Raw genomic sequence first — 16251 nt, forward strand, 5'->3', positions numbered from 1 at the left:
ATGCAGAATTGGAAGATGCACATTTTGGATTTGGTTTGAAAACGATATGACCATTTTCGTGGACGTTATTGCAAAAATAAGAATTTTGGTTTTTCAGTGACCTTGACCTTGACCTTTGACCTAGATTCACCAAAAATGATAAGTGTCTAAGTTGGACCATGGCCGACGTCTGTGCCCAGTTTGGTCATGATTGCTGAAATGGTGTGGCCGCTACAGGGTAAACAAACACACAAACAAACACACAAACAAACAGACAGACACAGAATGAGACACACAACCAACCAACATACTTGCCGAAATCCGAAGGATTCCGTCAATTAACAAACAGACAGAAAGGGATGAAAACATAACCTCCTTCACCTTCGGTGGCGGAGGTAACAAAGAACTGGTCAGTGATCCGACAGAAGAGCCTCCAGGTGTCAACGTCCCCCAGAAACAGTGGTCTACCCTCAACAGAATCAGTACTCTCCACGCAAGGACATCACACAACCTCCACAAATGGAATGTCAAAGACAGCCCAGCATGTGAGCATGGTCACCCAGATCAGACTATTCATCACATTGTGAGTGTAATGAGTGTCACCTACGGAAATTTGATGAAGAATTTAAGGCAATTCACCTAACAACAGACACTGCTCTGACTTGGCTATCCAACTTCGAATTAGAGCTGTGAGCTGCAATTTGTCATACGCAAGAAGAGAGAGTACTATACTCAGTCACGCTATACTCCTGCTCTTTGATGAGTCCGGACTTTGTGTTTAAGTTATTTTTTTTAATAATTGCTCATGATGAAAAGACCCCATGTTCAAATCTCATATACCAGGTTGATTTGTGCATCGTCCATCAATGCCCATGTGATTTGGGTAAACGTACACAGTTACCGAATATCTTTGCCGAGCATGTGATAATATGTGTAAGGCTGGGACCAGAACTAGCTCGTAAGGTCCAATGGGTCCTCGTAGTACATTTCCTGGTGACTCCAAGGAGGATGTCGCACATTTTCTGCCTCAAAGCTACAATTTCCTACATTTGCCACTGTTCATCTGGCAGCTGTATCCCTCCCAGGCATCAGTGTTGACTTATTCTGAGTGGAAAATACAAACTCTGTTACATTAGCACAGGCTGGCAGAACAAGCGTGTTCATCAGACACAATCGTCAGTGTCCTGCATGCTATACTAAGTTGGAGGAAGGCTGGAAACTTTGCTGAAAGAATACGAGGATTCTCATGTGGGGTAGTGGTGTTGGGGTGGGGTGGGGGTGGGGAGAGAGTAGTACAATTAAAGTACAATGGTAAAATCCAACTGTATTCAGAAATCTATCCACTTTTGACAAGAAACCCCAACCCATTTGTTATCTCTCACAGGACAGCAGGACTGCTGAAAAAACGTGTTTTTAACAGTTCAGTTCTTCTTCTTCTTCTTCTTCTTCTTCTTCTTCTTCTTCTTCTTCTTCTTCTTCTTCATGCAGCACATGGCTGTGGGCAGCATCATGTGCTGGCGGGGCACAGCAATACCACTGATGCAGTTCCCTTTGTAAAGTTACAGCAGGGAATTTGAAATTTGGCTATGGTGCCAGCGAAAACTCGCCTACTTTTCGCGAAGGACACCGTGGGATCGTTAACATCCATCAACTAATGCTGGAGGATGGGACGCCAAATTTAATGTCCACCTGAGGGACTGCACACACCTTGATGAAATGCACTGCTTGCAAAACACCAGAATGACGGTTTATAGCTGGGTGTGGATTCAAACCCAGGCTAGACAGCTCAGAAGCAAGTGTGTGTACCTCCAAGTTCTCCTGCCAGTACTCAGTTGGGCGTTAGACAAATGCATTGTGATCATAAGTCATCGGTGAGCATTTTCAAAATGAAGCAAAAACATTTCTCTGCAAACCAAGCGAAGTAACTCACAGTCTGATTTACAAATCTCCCGCATAGAAACCGAGCTGTAACTGGGAGAAACGCCATCAGCTGAACAGCTGCATCATCATAGAAACAATTAAGTGTTTCTGAATGCCAGGGCATTTAACTTTATGAGCTATGAATATATTGTGGTTCAGCCAATTGGTGCTGGTGCTGGCAATACAAGCAGGCCTTGAACAATGCCCTCAGAGTTCCACACACGTCAATCGAGATAAACAACTAAATGCTGCAAAACCAAAGCCACTCTTGACTTTTAAAGCCAGTGCACAGTCAGATGGTTTTTATCTTATCTGCTTGTAGTACAGCATGTGAAAGCATTAAAGTACATGCTATCCCTTTTGAAAATACTTATAGCCACTGAATAAATGATTAGCAAAACAAGGACTTCAAATTCCTTTGAGGTACTGCATGTGTACTGCATGTGTACTGCAATTAAATTGAAGAAAGCAGGGCTTCCCTCAAAATGAACCATCCATGCTATTTAAAATGGGAAGTCTATGCGGCCTTCAGTGGATTGTGCAAAGCTAAGCAGTCAGATTATGGCTCAATATTTTAAAAAGGGGACAGGGATTCACTGCTCTGCTAAAAGCTACCACTAGCCCTACGCATAGCTTTTGCATTGAACATAGATGTCTGTACAGTATTTAAAAATAGAAGTCCGTCTGTGACAGACAGGAAAGGCTTTTTGAATCTGGTGGTTCATTCTCAAAGACCATAAAAAAAGGACAACTTTGCCTTTATAAGGAACTTAATGTAATTCAAGGCTGTCCGGATAGCCAAGAGGTATGCACACTCGCCTCAAAGCCGTCTGGCCTGGAGTTGAATCTTTGCCCAGCTCTAAACTGTCATCCTTGTGTTTCACAGGCAGGGTGATTCATCAATGTGTGCACTGCTCCTTGGATGGACGCTGGTTTGGATTTCCTGTCTGCTCACAAATTCGTTTGGTGGACAATAAAATGACGCCATAGTGTCTTTTGCAAAGAGGAGGCAAGTTATCGCCAGTCCCATAGCCAAAATACCTACCCAAGTGCACAGGGGCACTGTATCACAATTCCTACCCAAGTGTGCATGGACACTGCAGTCTCAACTAACTGCTTAGGCAGTTGGTGCTGCCTAAGCAGTCTCCTTGGCTATTGGGCACAATCCTGGATGGGTCGCCACTCTGAAACAGGATACCAGCATGCTGCTACTCATTTTACCGACCTCGGAAGGATGACAAGCTAAAATCAACCCCACCTGGTATTAATTCAACAGCCGACTGGGAGATTTGAACTCAGGATCCTAGGATCCCAAACCCACCACCCTAACCATCAAGTCAACACCAGGTATATCCCAGCATTCACAAACAATATAATGCATAAAATAGTATTATCTCCATGCTTTTTTAAGAGAACGGGAGGAGGTGTGGGGGTGATGGTGGAGGGGAGGGCTGAGGGAGGGGGTGTTGTAATCGGCTCTGTCTGTCTGTCTGTCTGTCTGTTCATCATGCTATCTCCTCTGAAACGGTTGTGCAGAAATTCACCAAATTTGGTCGTTATGATTAACAAATGGCAAGGTGTGAGAGCAGTATAATATTTGGCTCCACCCCCTTTGGGTGAGTTCAAAATGTCTAATACCAAAAAATGCATTTACGGGCACTTTTTAAAACATTTTTAATAAAACTTTGTACATATAATCAACATTGGAAGACGCATGAAATATGTGATGATGTTTTTGGATTTGACACATAGTTCATGCACCAGGGATGGGGACTGAGGATAACATGGTCAAAACAGATTTTCATTTCCAAAAATTTGATATTGGGTCATTCCTCATGGAACATTTTACCATCTTTCAACTTTACTGTAAGTGGGAAGTGTGGGGATTACAATGGCGTGTCATCGACTTTGCTCTCGACTGTTTGTTTGAGATCATGATTCAGACTTCAAAACTACAAACCCATTCTCCCACCCTCAAACAAACCATAACCTTCTTCTTCTTCTTTCGGCTGCTCCCGTTTGGGGTCGCCACAGAGGATCATCCGTATGATCCGCATAGTGATTTGGCACATGTTTTACGCCGGATGCCCTTCCTGAAGCAACCCTGGTCACCTCTTACGACACAGGGATATGGTACACCTATTTTAACCGGGGTATACACCGGCCCAGTACAGTGGTACTCATTTCGCCGACCTCGGAAGGATGACAGGCTGAGTCAACCTCCTGGTGTATTAATTCAGTGGCCCAACGGGGCTTGAACTCAGGACCTTTTAGATCCCAAGCCGCTGCCCTAACCACTGCGCCAACACCAGGCTATCCTCAAACAAACCATAACCACAATGCTAAATCTTCATATCCCAAAACTACTCGATGCATATCCAATAAGAAGTCGCCACAGTAGTGGTCAGTGAAAAAAACACAACAATTAAGAAAACCCCCGAAAACAAACAAGTTTGAGGATCCTCAATAAAATTCCAACTCTTTCGCATGCGTAATAGAAATCATGGTTCAAATCATTTTAAAAACATAAAAAAGCAACTTCCGAAGAGTGAAAACCCAGAGCCTTTTTGAAAAACGAATCACGAGCAATCCCAGACACTGCCATTACTATCCATCACAAACACTCCCTTCAGTGGATACATAGTAAAATGTGACCACAAAATAAGCCACATCCGAAAAAAGAAAAAAAAAAAAAACAAGCAGGAAGGATTTTTAATCGCAATGCAAGAATAGCAAGCACGAATATTTCACCAGCTTTGAATACAAAACAACATATCAGATAAACCACTCCAGTTATGCAACATGTCACATGGCATTTGGCATGAGCAGGGATGGGGAAATGGCAGTGTCACTGAAAGGGCTGCAATAGTTGCTGCAACGCAGCATGAGCCACCGGGCAAAGTGTGGAAATGTGGTACATCCTGCGGCCAAACTAATCTTACACAAGCATTATCGGAATTGTATCAGGTTCAGTGCACCTTTGCGAGGCTCGATTGTGTCTCTCGTGCAGGCAGGCACATGTTGAGAGCTGGTGCCAAGTGCATGTGGAAGTTGCAAAGTACAGTGCCGTGGTGGTGGACTTACCCCCTTGGTGCCATTGAAGCGAATAGTCGGTTGCGATACTGAGGAATGCTGTGGGCAAAAAAGAATGCACATTAATGAGTGTTACATTTGTAAGTTCAACAAAATGAAAAAGTGACTACATATAGCAAAGCTCCAAATAATGAAAACCTTTTTTTTAATGAAGCAAGTGGAGTAACATATTTTGACCTTTACAGGTAGGTGGGAATGGCAAGCAAATCTGAGATTACTGTGCAAATGTTTGGGTTACTCCAATGACATTCAGATGGGTGTATATTTTTGTAAATTAGCAGTTCTTATAAATACATGTGAAACAAACTGCTTAAGTAAATAAGATCAGTGTCATTTATAGTATAAGTCAAAGTCAATACTTTGTGTTTATTCACCCTTTGCCTTCTTGAGTGCCATCACTCTTCAACTCATACTTCCTGCACACGACTGAAGCACTCTTCCAGGAATATTGTGTCAAATATCCTGTAATACATTCCTCAGTTCTGGAAGGTTAGTCGAGTTCCTCTTGTTCTTCTGTTTTCACGTAATCCCATATGGCCTTGATGTGACTGATGTCTGCACTCTGAGTGGCTATTCTAACACTTGGAACACAGCAACTGTAACCTTTTTCTCCAAATACGGTTTTACTCTGTTGGAAGTGTGTTTTGAATCATTATCTTGTGGAAAATGAATCCTATTCCGATGAAACAATTTCCACTAGGACCAGCATGGTGCTGCAGTATCTCCTTGTACTTCTTTTTTATTAGCGTCCCATTGAAGTTTAACAAGTTTTCCGAACAAGAGATATAACATCAGAACACCCCCCCCCTCACAGACACATTCAACAGTGGGCTGCAAATATTGCATGCCGTAACTTACATCAGATCAGAGTACCCAATTCCATTGCTCAGTAGCCCAATCTTGGTGTTGCATTGCAAATTTCAGTCTTTTCACCGAATTCTGTGGTCTCAGAAGTGGTTTATTTGCTGCACCTATGCCATGGAGACCAGCTGTAATCGGCCTTCTGCAAACAGTACTGGCCGAGATGTTAATGTTCAAGCCTGTCCTCATTTAATTTGTCAGCTTTTGACTTGATTTTCTTACATCGCGTAGGCTGAGAAACCTCAAGTGCTTGTCTTGTCTTTGGGAGGTCCTTGTGAATTTTTTCTGGCATTTTATTGTCTTGTGCAGGGCCAGTTTATTTCAGGTGTTGTGACATGTGCATGTCCTCACACCATTGAGGAGATCTTCAGCTTTTCTGCTATTTTCTTCATAGTGTGCCGGTGTGCCCGTCTCACAGAGTTTGGATCTTCACACACCGTTCTGTTGAAAGTTGCTTCCTTGGTGCCATTCTCAACCCACTCATAGACTTTCAAGCAAGGGAACAATCTGATGAAAACTAATTTCACATATTCACTAATTTGCAACTTTTATTGTGGTTTCTTGTAAGTCACATTCATGTAACTGGTGGTGTTTACTTCAATGATTTATCTTTATTTACTGCACAAAAATCCACAAACTGTTTGCTGCATATTTTCGTTGTGGTAAGTAGCTATTATGTATAGCAGAAATAAAACTTTTTGAATTTTCTAATTTAATTTATACACTAAAAAGGTTGGTAACTGTGATATTAAATTGACTTTCACAGAAATTTGAATTATTATGTTCCTGTATTTCACACTTCTAACTTCCCACAAATCGTTAATGAGGAATAGCACCACAAAAGTGAAAATAACCCAAACTTTTGTACAGTACTGTGTGTTTCACATACAAGCAATCCTTGTAAAACATTGCCTGATACTATGCTGAAAGCAGTATTTTATAATTCAACTGGGATTGTATATACATGCCCCATTTGCCGAGATATCGAGGAACGATAAATTTCATGTTCATGATGTAAAAACGCGGAAAACAAGAACAACCAAGTATGTGGAATGGACAAGGAGATTGTTGGGATGACATGCAGAACACAAATAAAATTTGGGAATCATCAAGTGCTTGTCCAAAGTCTGTGAATGACTGTGAGAATGCATTCTATGGGGTAACTTCACATAGTACTGTGATATAGTTATTTCCCATAGTGCCTGTTTAGAATAAGTATGAGGTAATTTAATTGTGATACAGAGATATACATTGTTATATATGTAGAAAGCTGCTGTCTTCCATCCCCTTGTGTATCCTTATAATTCACTGATCGGTGTATGTGTGTGTGTGTGTGTGTGTGTGTGTGTGTGTGTGTGTGTGTGTGTGTGTGTGTGTGTGTGTGTGTGTGTGTGTGTGTGTGTTTTTGTGTGTTGCGATATTCCTCCTTCAGTTCTGGGCCGATTACATCCAGACTTGCTAAATAGGATTAGCATGACCTCAATTTGTGCATAGGGGTGTTTTTTTCTTTGCTGGTGGTCTTCAGGGGTGGGAGGGAGGGGGGGAGATGACACAAATTCTCAATGTAAATGTGTATTGTGTAGCGCCACTTCAGGTGGGAGAAGGTATTGCATGTCTCCACCCTTACAGCACAGTATTCCAATCTCCACGTTTGCCAGTGCAGTGAAGTGTTTTGAATTACGAAGTGAGAGGTATTTTGAAGTACACGTTTGAATAATGAGAATAACATAAACCCCCTGGCTGCTCCCGAAGGGAGCACGTGCTTCTAGTGTGTCTAAAAGTGCCATCCCTTGACACCACTTTGATGTTTTATCCCTTAGTAATCGTCTTTTATGTTATTTAAAAGGGCCCAACAGCTTATTGGGTGAAAGTAAAGGTGAGAATGCCACCATGAGGCAGAAAGCATGTCATTTGACCTGGGTGAAACGTCGGGGTGGGTTTCCCCACCCACGAACTGAGCCTCGAACCAATGGCAGCCGAGTGGAGAGGGGTTTGTGGCATCACAGATACAGTTGTGAGCAGAGGCTATAATAGGGTGTGATGCAAAGCGCAAGGTGCTAGATGCATAGGAACTTCCTGCAGAGCATGCACAAGAAACTCCTGGGGCTTCTCCACAGTATAATGCATCAGCCTGTGGAGCCTCCTGACATGCCCCCATTGCAAGGCACTCTTAGCCCCTTGTGCCGGCTCTGCGGCGCAGACTGGTTCACGGTAGGGCCATATCTCTACCTGGGATCAAGCGGTGTCCTGCCGGACTCAGCCCGGGAATTTCAGTCTTGCCCAATTCTCGATAGCCTATCTACTAAGGCATGAATGGGGCACGTTTAAGTGATTAGATAGATAAGGATCTGTCAATTCATTCATTGACGTGTTGACTGGTGTGCATATGGGTAGTGTGGATTAACCAATTGCATTGCTTCTCCTTGTGTATTCTCACCCCTTTTATTATCCAATACACATTAAATCACTTGGTCTCTGGATGATTCGAGTGTCCTGATCGCAAGTTCTAGTAGGTAACGTATACACATCCGTTAAAGGACAGATTGGGTTCAGGCGATGAGCATCCAGTACAAGACCAAGACCATTCGCTTGCAAAGGTAATTTGTGTAATCGGACATATGGCACCGATTAGCGTGTTGCCCGATTGACTGGGGAACTCCACTTAAGTACGGTGACGCGGCAAACAGGTCTGAGAACTTGCTCGGAGCACCAGAACCAGTTGGCCGGCACAACCACTTTGATATGGTTGGTCAGGATTCGGACCGGGCAACTGGGACAAACCCAACGACTACAACAGTATAAACAAATGTGGTACTGTATTTTAAAATAAAGGTGCAACATATTATAAAGGCAGAGTTCATCCTGAAATAATTGAAAACGACAATTGACAACTGGTGCTATTATAATTAACACATTGCTATTTTAACTTCCACTTTTATTACAATGGTGAACTAAGGCTCATGGGGCAGCATGTACATAATGAACATGCAGGGGCAATGACAAGAGGAGACAATCGATAAATTAATGCAGCATATATGGGATTTGAATCTTGCAATCCAACTTCCTGAGCTTTGTGATCAGATTGGAACAATAGTTTTAACTTGGTGTGAAAGTCATATGATTGTCAACCAACAACAACAACAACAACAACAACAACAACAACAACAACAACAGCAACAGCAATAACTATAGAGTTCACAGAACATGATATCCTAGTCAGTGTTATATAGCATAATACTTCAATTAAAATAAAATAATGATTTAACACATTGACGGCAGACTACGAGTATACCCATCGTGCTGGGATTACCAGATTCTGTCACTATGAGTATTCCCATAAAAAAGATTAAGCTATTGTATTGTCAACAGCATATGCTACCATAATGTAATGCAACAAACGATCTGCTGGCAGTTCGGTGAATATAAATTGATGTAGTAATCATGATGATGATCATCATCAATCTGCATGAGAAGTTTTGCCACTTCATCTGCATTCATTTGTGGCATTTTGAAGGGTAATGACAAGTCGCAAAAAAGAAAAAAAGACACATAGTACTCAACATACAATCTACCATTGGCAATGACGTAATACCAACGTCGATTCAGTGCTTTAAAAAAAAAAAATAATTAAAAAAAAAATTGGCCCTACGAGATAACTCGGACCTGGCATATGGAGTTGGAAATTTGGTCGCACTGCCTGCTATGGGTTTTCTCATAACAAGGGGTTTCCCCAGCAGTGGATAAGGAATGAACTTAGATTTGGTTATCGAAAGGTAAAATATGAAAATAAAGTATATGCACACGCATAATTGGCTTGCAAATGGGAGTCGTGTATACCATAAGAGCTGGCAGTTGTCGAAGATTTCCTCTTTAAGCAATTGTAATTGTTGTTGCCAGCACAAAGTGTGAATGAATAAAGACATCGTTCCTCATTCATAAAATATTATTTGAACTTTGGTAAAATGCTGCAATTGAGAGGATTCCATTGTAAACATGATTAACCATGTGTTCTAGTACATTTGCTTCATGTAAAACATACATCTACCTTCAGTTGATATTGATTTGTCATTTTTGATTAAAACTATGTAACAACCTGGAAATGTTGCAGAAGATCCAGGAAGACTCAAGTATATCAATAAGTACATGATTAAACACAACTTTAGATATTTCTAATTGAGTTCACAAATTTAATGAATATAATAATGCATGGCTTTTTGTGGAGACTTATTGTGTTAGCTGCCGAGGTTCTGTGAGTAGTGCCAGTCAACGTAATGTTGTTCTTTATGAACGCTGAGAACGTGCTGAAGTAATCATTCACTCCCTTGATCTGTGTAAATGTCTGCACCTCCAAACCTTGAGGAGCTGTTGTGCTATATTCTGATTGGCTGTACTTGGGCCTTTCCCTACTGTTGTGCTTCCTAAACAACATTGTTTAGACTCTGTTTCACTCCTTTCCCAGTAGCAGAAAGCAGTTATGTTGATTTTGAACTATGGCAATGGTTACTCTTTCGCAGATGAAAAGCTATTTCTCTTTCATACTGCTTGTTCAATCATTTCCCCCACTTGGTATGTATAAGAATATGTATAAGAATATATATATATATATATATATATATATATATATATATATATATATATATATATATATATAGAGAGAGAGAGAGAGAGAGAGAGAGAGAGAGAGAGAGAGAGAGAGAGAGAGAGAGAGAGAGAGAGAGAGAGAGAGAGAGAGAGAGAGAGAGACACAGAGAGAGAGAGAGAGAGAGAGAGAGAGAGAGAGAGACAGAGAGAGACAGAGAGAGACAGAGAGAGACACAGAGAGAGACACAGAGAGAGACACAGAGAGAGACACAGAGAGAGACACAGAGAGAGACACAGAGAGAGACAGAGAGAGACAGAGAGAGACAGAGAGAGACAGAGAGAGACAGAGAGAGACAGAGAGAGACAGAGAGAGACAGAGAGAGACAGAGAGAGATAGAGATAGAGAGAGAGAGAGAGAGAGAGAGAGAGAGAGAGAGAGAGAGAGAGAGAGAGAGAGAGAGATTCATCGATGGATTTTTTTTTCTCTCGTGCGCACGTACCTAAACATTATCCTTTGTGTGCTGAACCTGAGTGTAAATCCAGTTCATTTTTCCCCACACAGTCAACGTGTTCAAAAGATCATTAACAAAAAAAAATCCGGAAGTTTAACGCAACTGAAGCAGTCTTGAACATCGCCTTATACACTGTGATAAGATTACATTGAGTCACAGTTCAGGAGACGGAAGCATTATGGATCACCATATTTGTACATGCATACATGCCCCACCCGTACCTGTGTGATATTTTCTCACTCCAAAGAGCACATAACTCTGTGACAAAATTAACGAAACGACCTGAAACTCGAACTTGTTCTTTAACTTGTCATAATAAATGCGTGTTCCAAGTTTCAGTTGAATATGTTAAAAGGTATGGGAAAAATGTCTGAAAAACCACAGGTGGGACAGACGGATGGACAGACAGACGGAGAGCAAACTTATTGTCCCCTCCAGTGAAACCGGTAGGGGACTAACAACAGACCAGACCAACCAATATACTTGTGCATCTTCGATTTCGCAAGCAACAAACGGACAGACAGAATAACACACGTGACCAAGTAATATACTTCAAAAATATTCGATTTACACAAGTAAGAGATTCCAAAATTTTTTTGGTTAAAGCAAAGACAATGGGCAACAAGTTGTAATTTGAAGTCAGCATGGTTGAATGACGTATAAAGAATGTTGGTATTCTAAGAAGAGAAGGCATGTTGCATTTGTTGGAGAAAATAAATAAAAAAGTAAATCATTAAGTTCGACATAAAAGCAAAGGGAATGTGAGGCCGATTGAATTTGAGACTAAAAAGTCAATAGAGTTTCTGGGAATTATGAAACGAGCTCACACAAAAAATCTCCAATTTTGTTTCGCCCAAATTTCCCCTTTAAAAATGTACACACACAATCATTCATTCGGATTGTGTGGAGCCTGTGGCTGCTGCTTGTATCACTGCTGGGAGTGCAGTTGTGCCGCTTATGTAGTGCCCCTTGTAGGTTTAGGGCAGGAATTTGTAATTTGTTCATGGTACCGGCGATAGCTGGCCTAATCATCGAGAAGTGCATCGTGGAATCTTTACAATGTCCACCAATTAATGCCGACAGACAGGACTGCGTTTAACGTCCATACGAGGGACGGCGCAAACATTGATGAACCACCCTGCCTTTGAAACAACAGGATGACAGTTTAGACCTGTGTTGGGATTCAAACCCAGGATAGATGGATTAGAGGAGAGTGTGCGTACCTCTCGGCCATCCTACCAACCCACACACGTAATATGTAGATTGCTGACTGGTCCTAGATAAATGCAGCCATTTAAATAAGCTCATCACAATCCCAGGATTTATGTGTGGAGATACAAATACAAGGCCAGAGTAACTATTTATAAGCATCAAGGGATAAAAGTTCCAGTCAACATTATCCTCTTTCATCAACCATATGATCAGCATTTTTACACAAAAGTGGGAATTTTGCACAAGTTGCTGTTTTCATACAGAAGGCAAAATGCTCAGCCATTACTGGATGGTACAATGTGAAATGACAAAAGAAGCAAAGAAAGGAAGCGATCAACACTCGAGTCCCCCAGAGAAATCGACACGGAGCTTAGGGTGGTCCTCGCTCGGCTGTCATCCATTCGTAGCACCAGCTGTTTGACCCCCTAAAGCTTTCATTCTCCACCCCCATTATCCTTCCCGCTCTGTTGTCGCCCACTCGCCGTTTCCCATAGCTGCATAATCTTGGGGTTTCCCTTGCACAACTATGTACGCACCTAGGAATTCCCAGAAGCTTGACCCTAGTTTAGGCACCACTTAGTTTTGGAATATCCAAAGCCACACTTATCCTTCGGCCTACAGCATCACAAACAATTCTGTGCCAGTCCCAGTGCCCTGGTCTCATGGAACAAAGATGCAAGAAACTGTTTTGCAATTTTTTTTTTTTAAATGAGAAAGTTGAGATTCATTCACCTGACTCATTTGATAAGGCATTCAATGTAAATTAGCTTCCAGGCAACTCTTGGGTACAGTCGATGCCATCTTTGAGACTGTAATTTATCTCAACACAGTCACAGCGGAGTAATTGAGAAAAAAAAAATCTTCCCACTTCTCCTCCCCCACTCCACTCTACCCCAACGTGAGGCCAACCCACGGGGGTCTATCCGTGCTCTATCCTCTAAATGCTGAGTGTCAAGCAAGGAAGCAGTCTTTGGTATGACACAGCCAGGGTCAGAACTGAACGTCTGACGTGCCAGACTCAGAGCAGACGCACTGGTAAACCATCAAACTGTGCTCTTTAACAGATGTCAGCATTCATCGAGGTCACAAATCATCAAACTGTCATCGACAAACAAAACATGTAATCAAATGAGAACAAAAGCATGAATGCAACAAGAACGGCACTCAGTAGAACACATACCTCCGCCGGGCTGAACAGTTATGTTTTCTATCCCACTGATAGGCCGGATCTGCATCAGGACCTGAAACAAAATCTAATCGGCTTGTTCTTGTTACCTACCCAACTCATCCACGTAGTTTTATCAAAACCCATCCATAACTTTTAAAAATGTCATCTATATATCGTGTTTGGTCACATCTCTCAATAGAGAAGAATCACTTAAACAATTTAGCCTGGTGTTGGCTCAGTGGTTAGGATGGTGGCTTGGGATCCGAGGGTCCCGAGTTCAAGCCCTGTCAGCCGCTGAATTAATACACCAGGGGGTTGACTCAGTCTGTCATCCTTCTGAGGTCGGCGAAATGAGTACCAGTTCCAGTGTGTGTACTGGTAGAGGGACACTGCATCAGCGACACAGTTGCGCTTCAAGAAATGATAGCTACCCCCGGCAGCTGAGCTGCCATACGACCACCACCACCACCACCACTTAAACAATGGGAAAATAAATTATCGTATCAGGATCGAGATACAGATCTTCACTGAAATCAAAGCAATTTATCCTTGTCATACACACAATATGTTCACCACGTTTCGTCCAGACAACTTTTTGAGATATCTTCCTCACAGACAGACAAACAAACAAAAAGACAGACAGACAGGGTTGAAAACATAACCTCCACCCACCTGCGGTGGTGGAGGTAACAACAGAGTTACAAAATACATATTTATTTACGATTGGGTCCAAAGGATGTTGACAGTGTTGTCTTTTATAGACAAAAATTTTTTGTGCCCATCCTGAATTACCCAGAGGAAATTTATACGTGCAAGGTGTTAAATAGCAAAACATAAAAGGACAGATGAGACAGGGCAAACAAAACCAAACAAAAAATCCTCTGAAGGTTATTAGTGAGCCAGTTGGTGTTTAAAAAAAAAAAAAGAAACAATCCAATAGCAGCATAGACAAGTAATTATTCTGAGACTGCATTGTTAAACAGGAGCTCAAGAGTCCAAATGTATAAAACCGCTGTCTTCCCCATGACGGGACTACCATACCCACCTGAAAAAAGAACAGCAGGGATACAAGTCTAAGGTGAAAAAAGTCAGTAAAATGGTCTCAACGATCACAAAACAAACATGAAACAAGACTACGTCTTCAATATTTGCCACAATTATTCCCACGTTCATGTGGGGAAAACTTGGCCCAAGTCTTTCACGAACTGGCTGGCCAGGCCTGAGGCCCGACTAAGTAGTTAAGGCGAGGAATTTGTAATTTGTTAGGGTGCTGGCGATAGCTTGCTTACTCTTCGTGAAGGACACCGTGGGATCTTTAATGTCCAACAACTAATTCCGGCAGACAGGACTCCCGTTTAATGTCCATCTGAGGGACAGAACACACATCGAGGAATCAACCTGTCTGTGAAACGCTGTGATGCAGTATGTAGTTGGGCCAAGAGTCAAACCCAGGCTAGACAGCTGAGAGGGGAGTGTGTGTACCTCCAAGCCATCCTGTCAGCCCCTAAAGATGAAACGACTTTACAAATCTAAATGCAGTACTGTATTAACAAATATACAGCAAAAACTGAGAAAGGTTGTGTGGAGGGTGGAGCTAAGAGAGAAAAAAAAGTTTAAAATCAGAACAGACACGAGCTAGTACAGCTGTTTATCTTGATGGCTTCAGAGAGCTCCCTGGCCGAGCCTGTAGTCCACTTTATCTCTCAAAAACTGTCCAAAATTTTCTTCAAATGAAGACAAAGATCGTGAAAATGGTGACTCGACTTCTTAAACTCTAGAACCACACACTTCTTCACTTGTTTATCCCTTCACAGGTCTAGCTCTCTAATCTCAGATGGCATTTCTGGTATCGTAAGCATGATTCCTTCTCCATCTTGTAAGCCAGTCAGACTGATGGAACCTTTAATCGCTGAGTAAAGCCTCCGGCCAGTGGATGTCTTTCATTCAAGTGAGCCAGAGTCCAAAAACAAGACTGCCTGAAATCTGGCCTTTTCAGACTTTTTATTTATATATTCAGAATCCTGATAGCTGCTGTACAAGTTTGTTTCTTTAATTGTACACTGCCCAGTTTCTCAAAACTTGACTATCTGTTCTGGCTTCTCCTTTTTCTCTTTCCTTCCTGGACGCTCCACTTAGAACCTGTCATTTTTGTTGATTCACTAATGAATGGATATGTTGAACCTCAAAATAAGGGGTAGAGGCAATCTCATTTGATAATTTCCTCACAAATGGCTTCCTGCCATGCTATAGAGCCAACTGCTAATGGCATTCAGAATCCTTTCGATGATTAGCTGATGAATTTCCAATGAAAGAAAGCATTGTGTTTCTTTGACTGGCACACTTTTCCCTGCTCCAATCATGGAGGCTGGTACTTCTTAAAGAGATATTCTTGTATTATTTTTGCAACCTACAGAAATTAAATTTCTGCTTTCCTGACATTTACTCACAGAAATAATTGACAAAATAATTCAAACTGCCAAGGATTTGTGTGGCAGAAAGGCCAATGTGCACTATTAGAAACACAATTACCAAATTATAAGTCGGCTAAATGGGAGATAGGTCCTGGGTAGTGTATTATGAACGACCAGCAAGGAATGTGATGTCCCATTTTGTGAGACTGGGAAAAATTAAAACTTCTACACGAATAAATATCAGTGTGTCAGTGTGTTGGTGTATCTCCTTCATAAGTCCCAAACCATGAAACCTAGCAGCCTGAAACTTTGCATGCATACCAAGAAAGCTCCAAGAAAGTGCATGACTGAAAATTGGGTGTTTGGGTTAATTAAAACACCCATTTTGAAGATAATTAACGGCCTTATTTAATTATATCCTTCATCAGGTGCATCCTCGGTCACTGCTCTATATGGGGTCTTAAGGTGTATCCTAGGTAACCTTGCTGGGGTCTGAAGCCACCATGTTTTTTGG

At 41.8% G+C, this 16251-nt stretch overlaps 1 protein-coding gene across 3 annotated transcripts in view; it reads right to left on the minus strand.

Moving 5' to 3' along the window:
• LOC147030654 (RNA polymerase II elongation factor ELL-like) overlaps nucleotides 1-16251 on the minus strand; it is a 154625-nt gene that overhangs the window by 50843 nt on the left and 87531 nt on the right. For all 3 annotated transcript variants that reach the window (XM_085874882.1, XM_085874880.1, XM_085874881.1), the window contains exon 2: nucleotides 4984-5031. In XM_085874882.1, coding sequence (XP_085731008.1) covers nucleotides 4984-5031 — 48 coding nt within the window. The remainder of the gene's footprint in view (nucleotides 1-4983; nucleotides 5032-16251) is intronic.

Source organism: Eptatretus burgeri, chromosome 3 (assembly GCF_056783735.1).
Source record: "Eptatretus burgeri isolate ZD-2024b chromosome 3, Ebu_testis_v1, whole genome shotgun sequence".
Classification (NCBI taxonomy): Eukaryota; Metazoa; Chordata; class Myxini; order Myxiniformes; family Myxinidae; genus Eptatretus; species Eptatretus burgeri.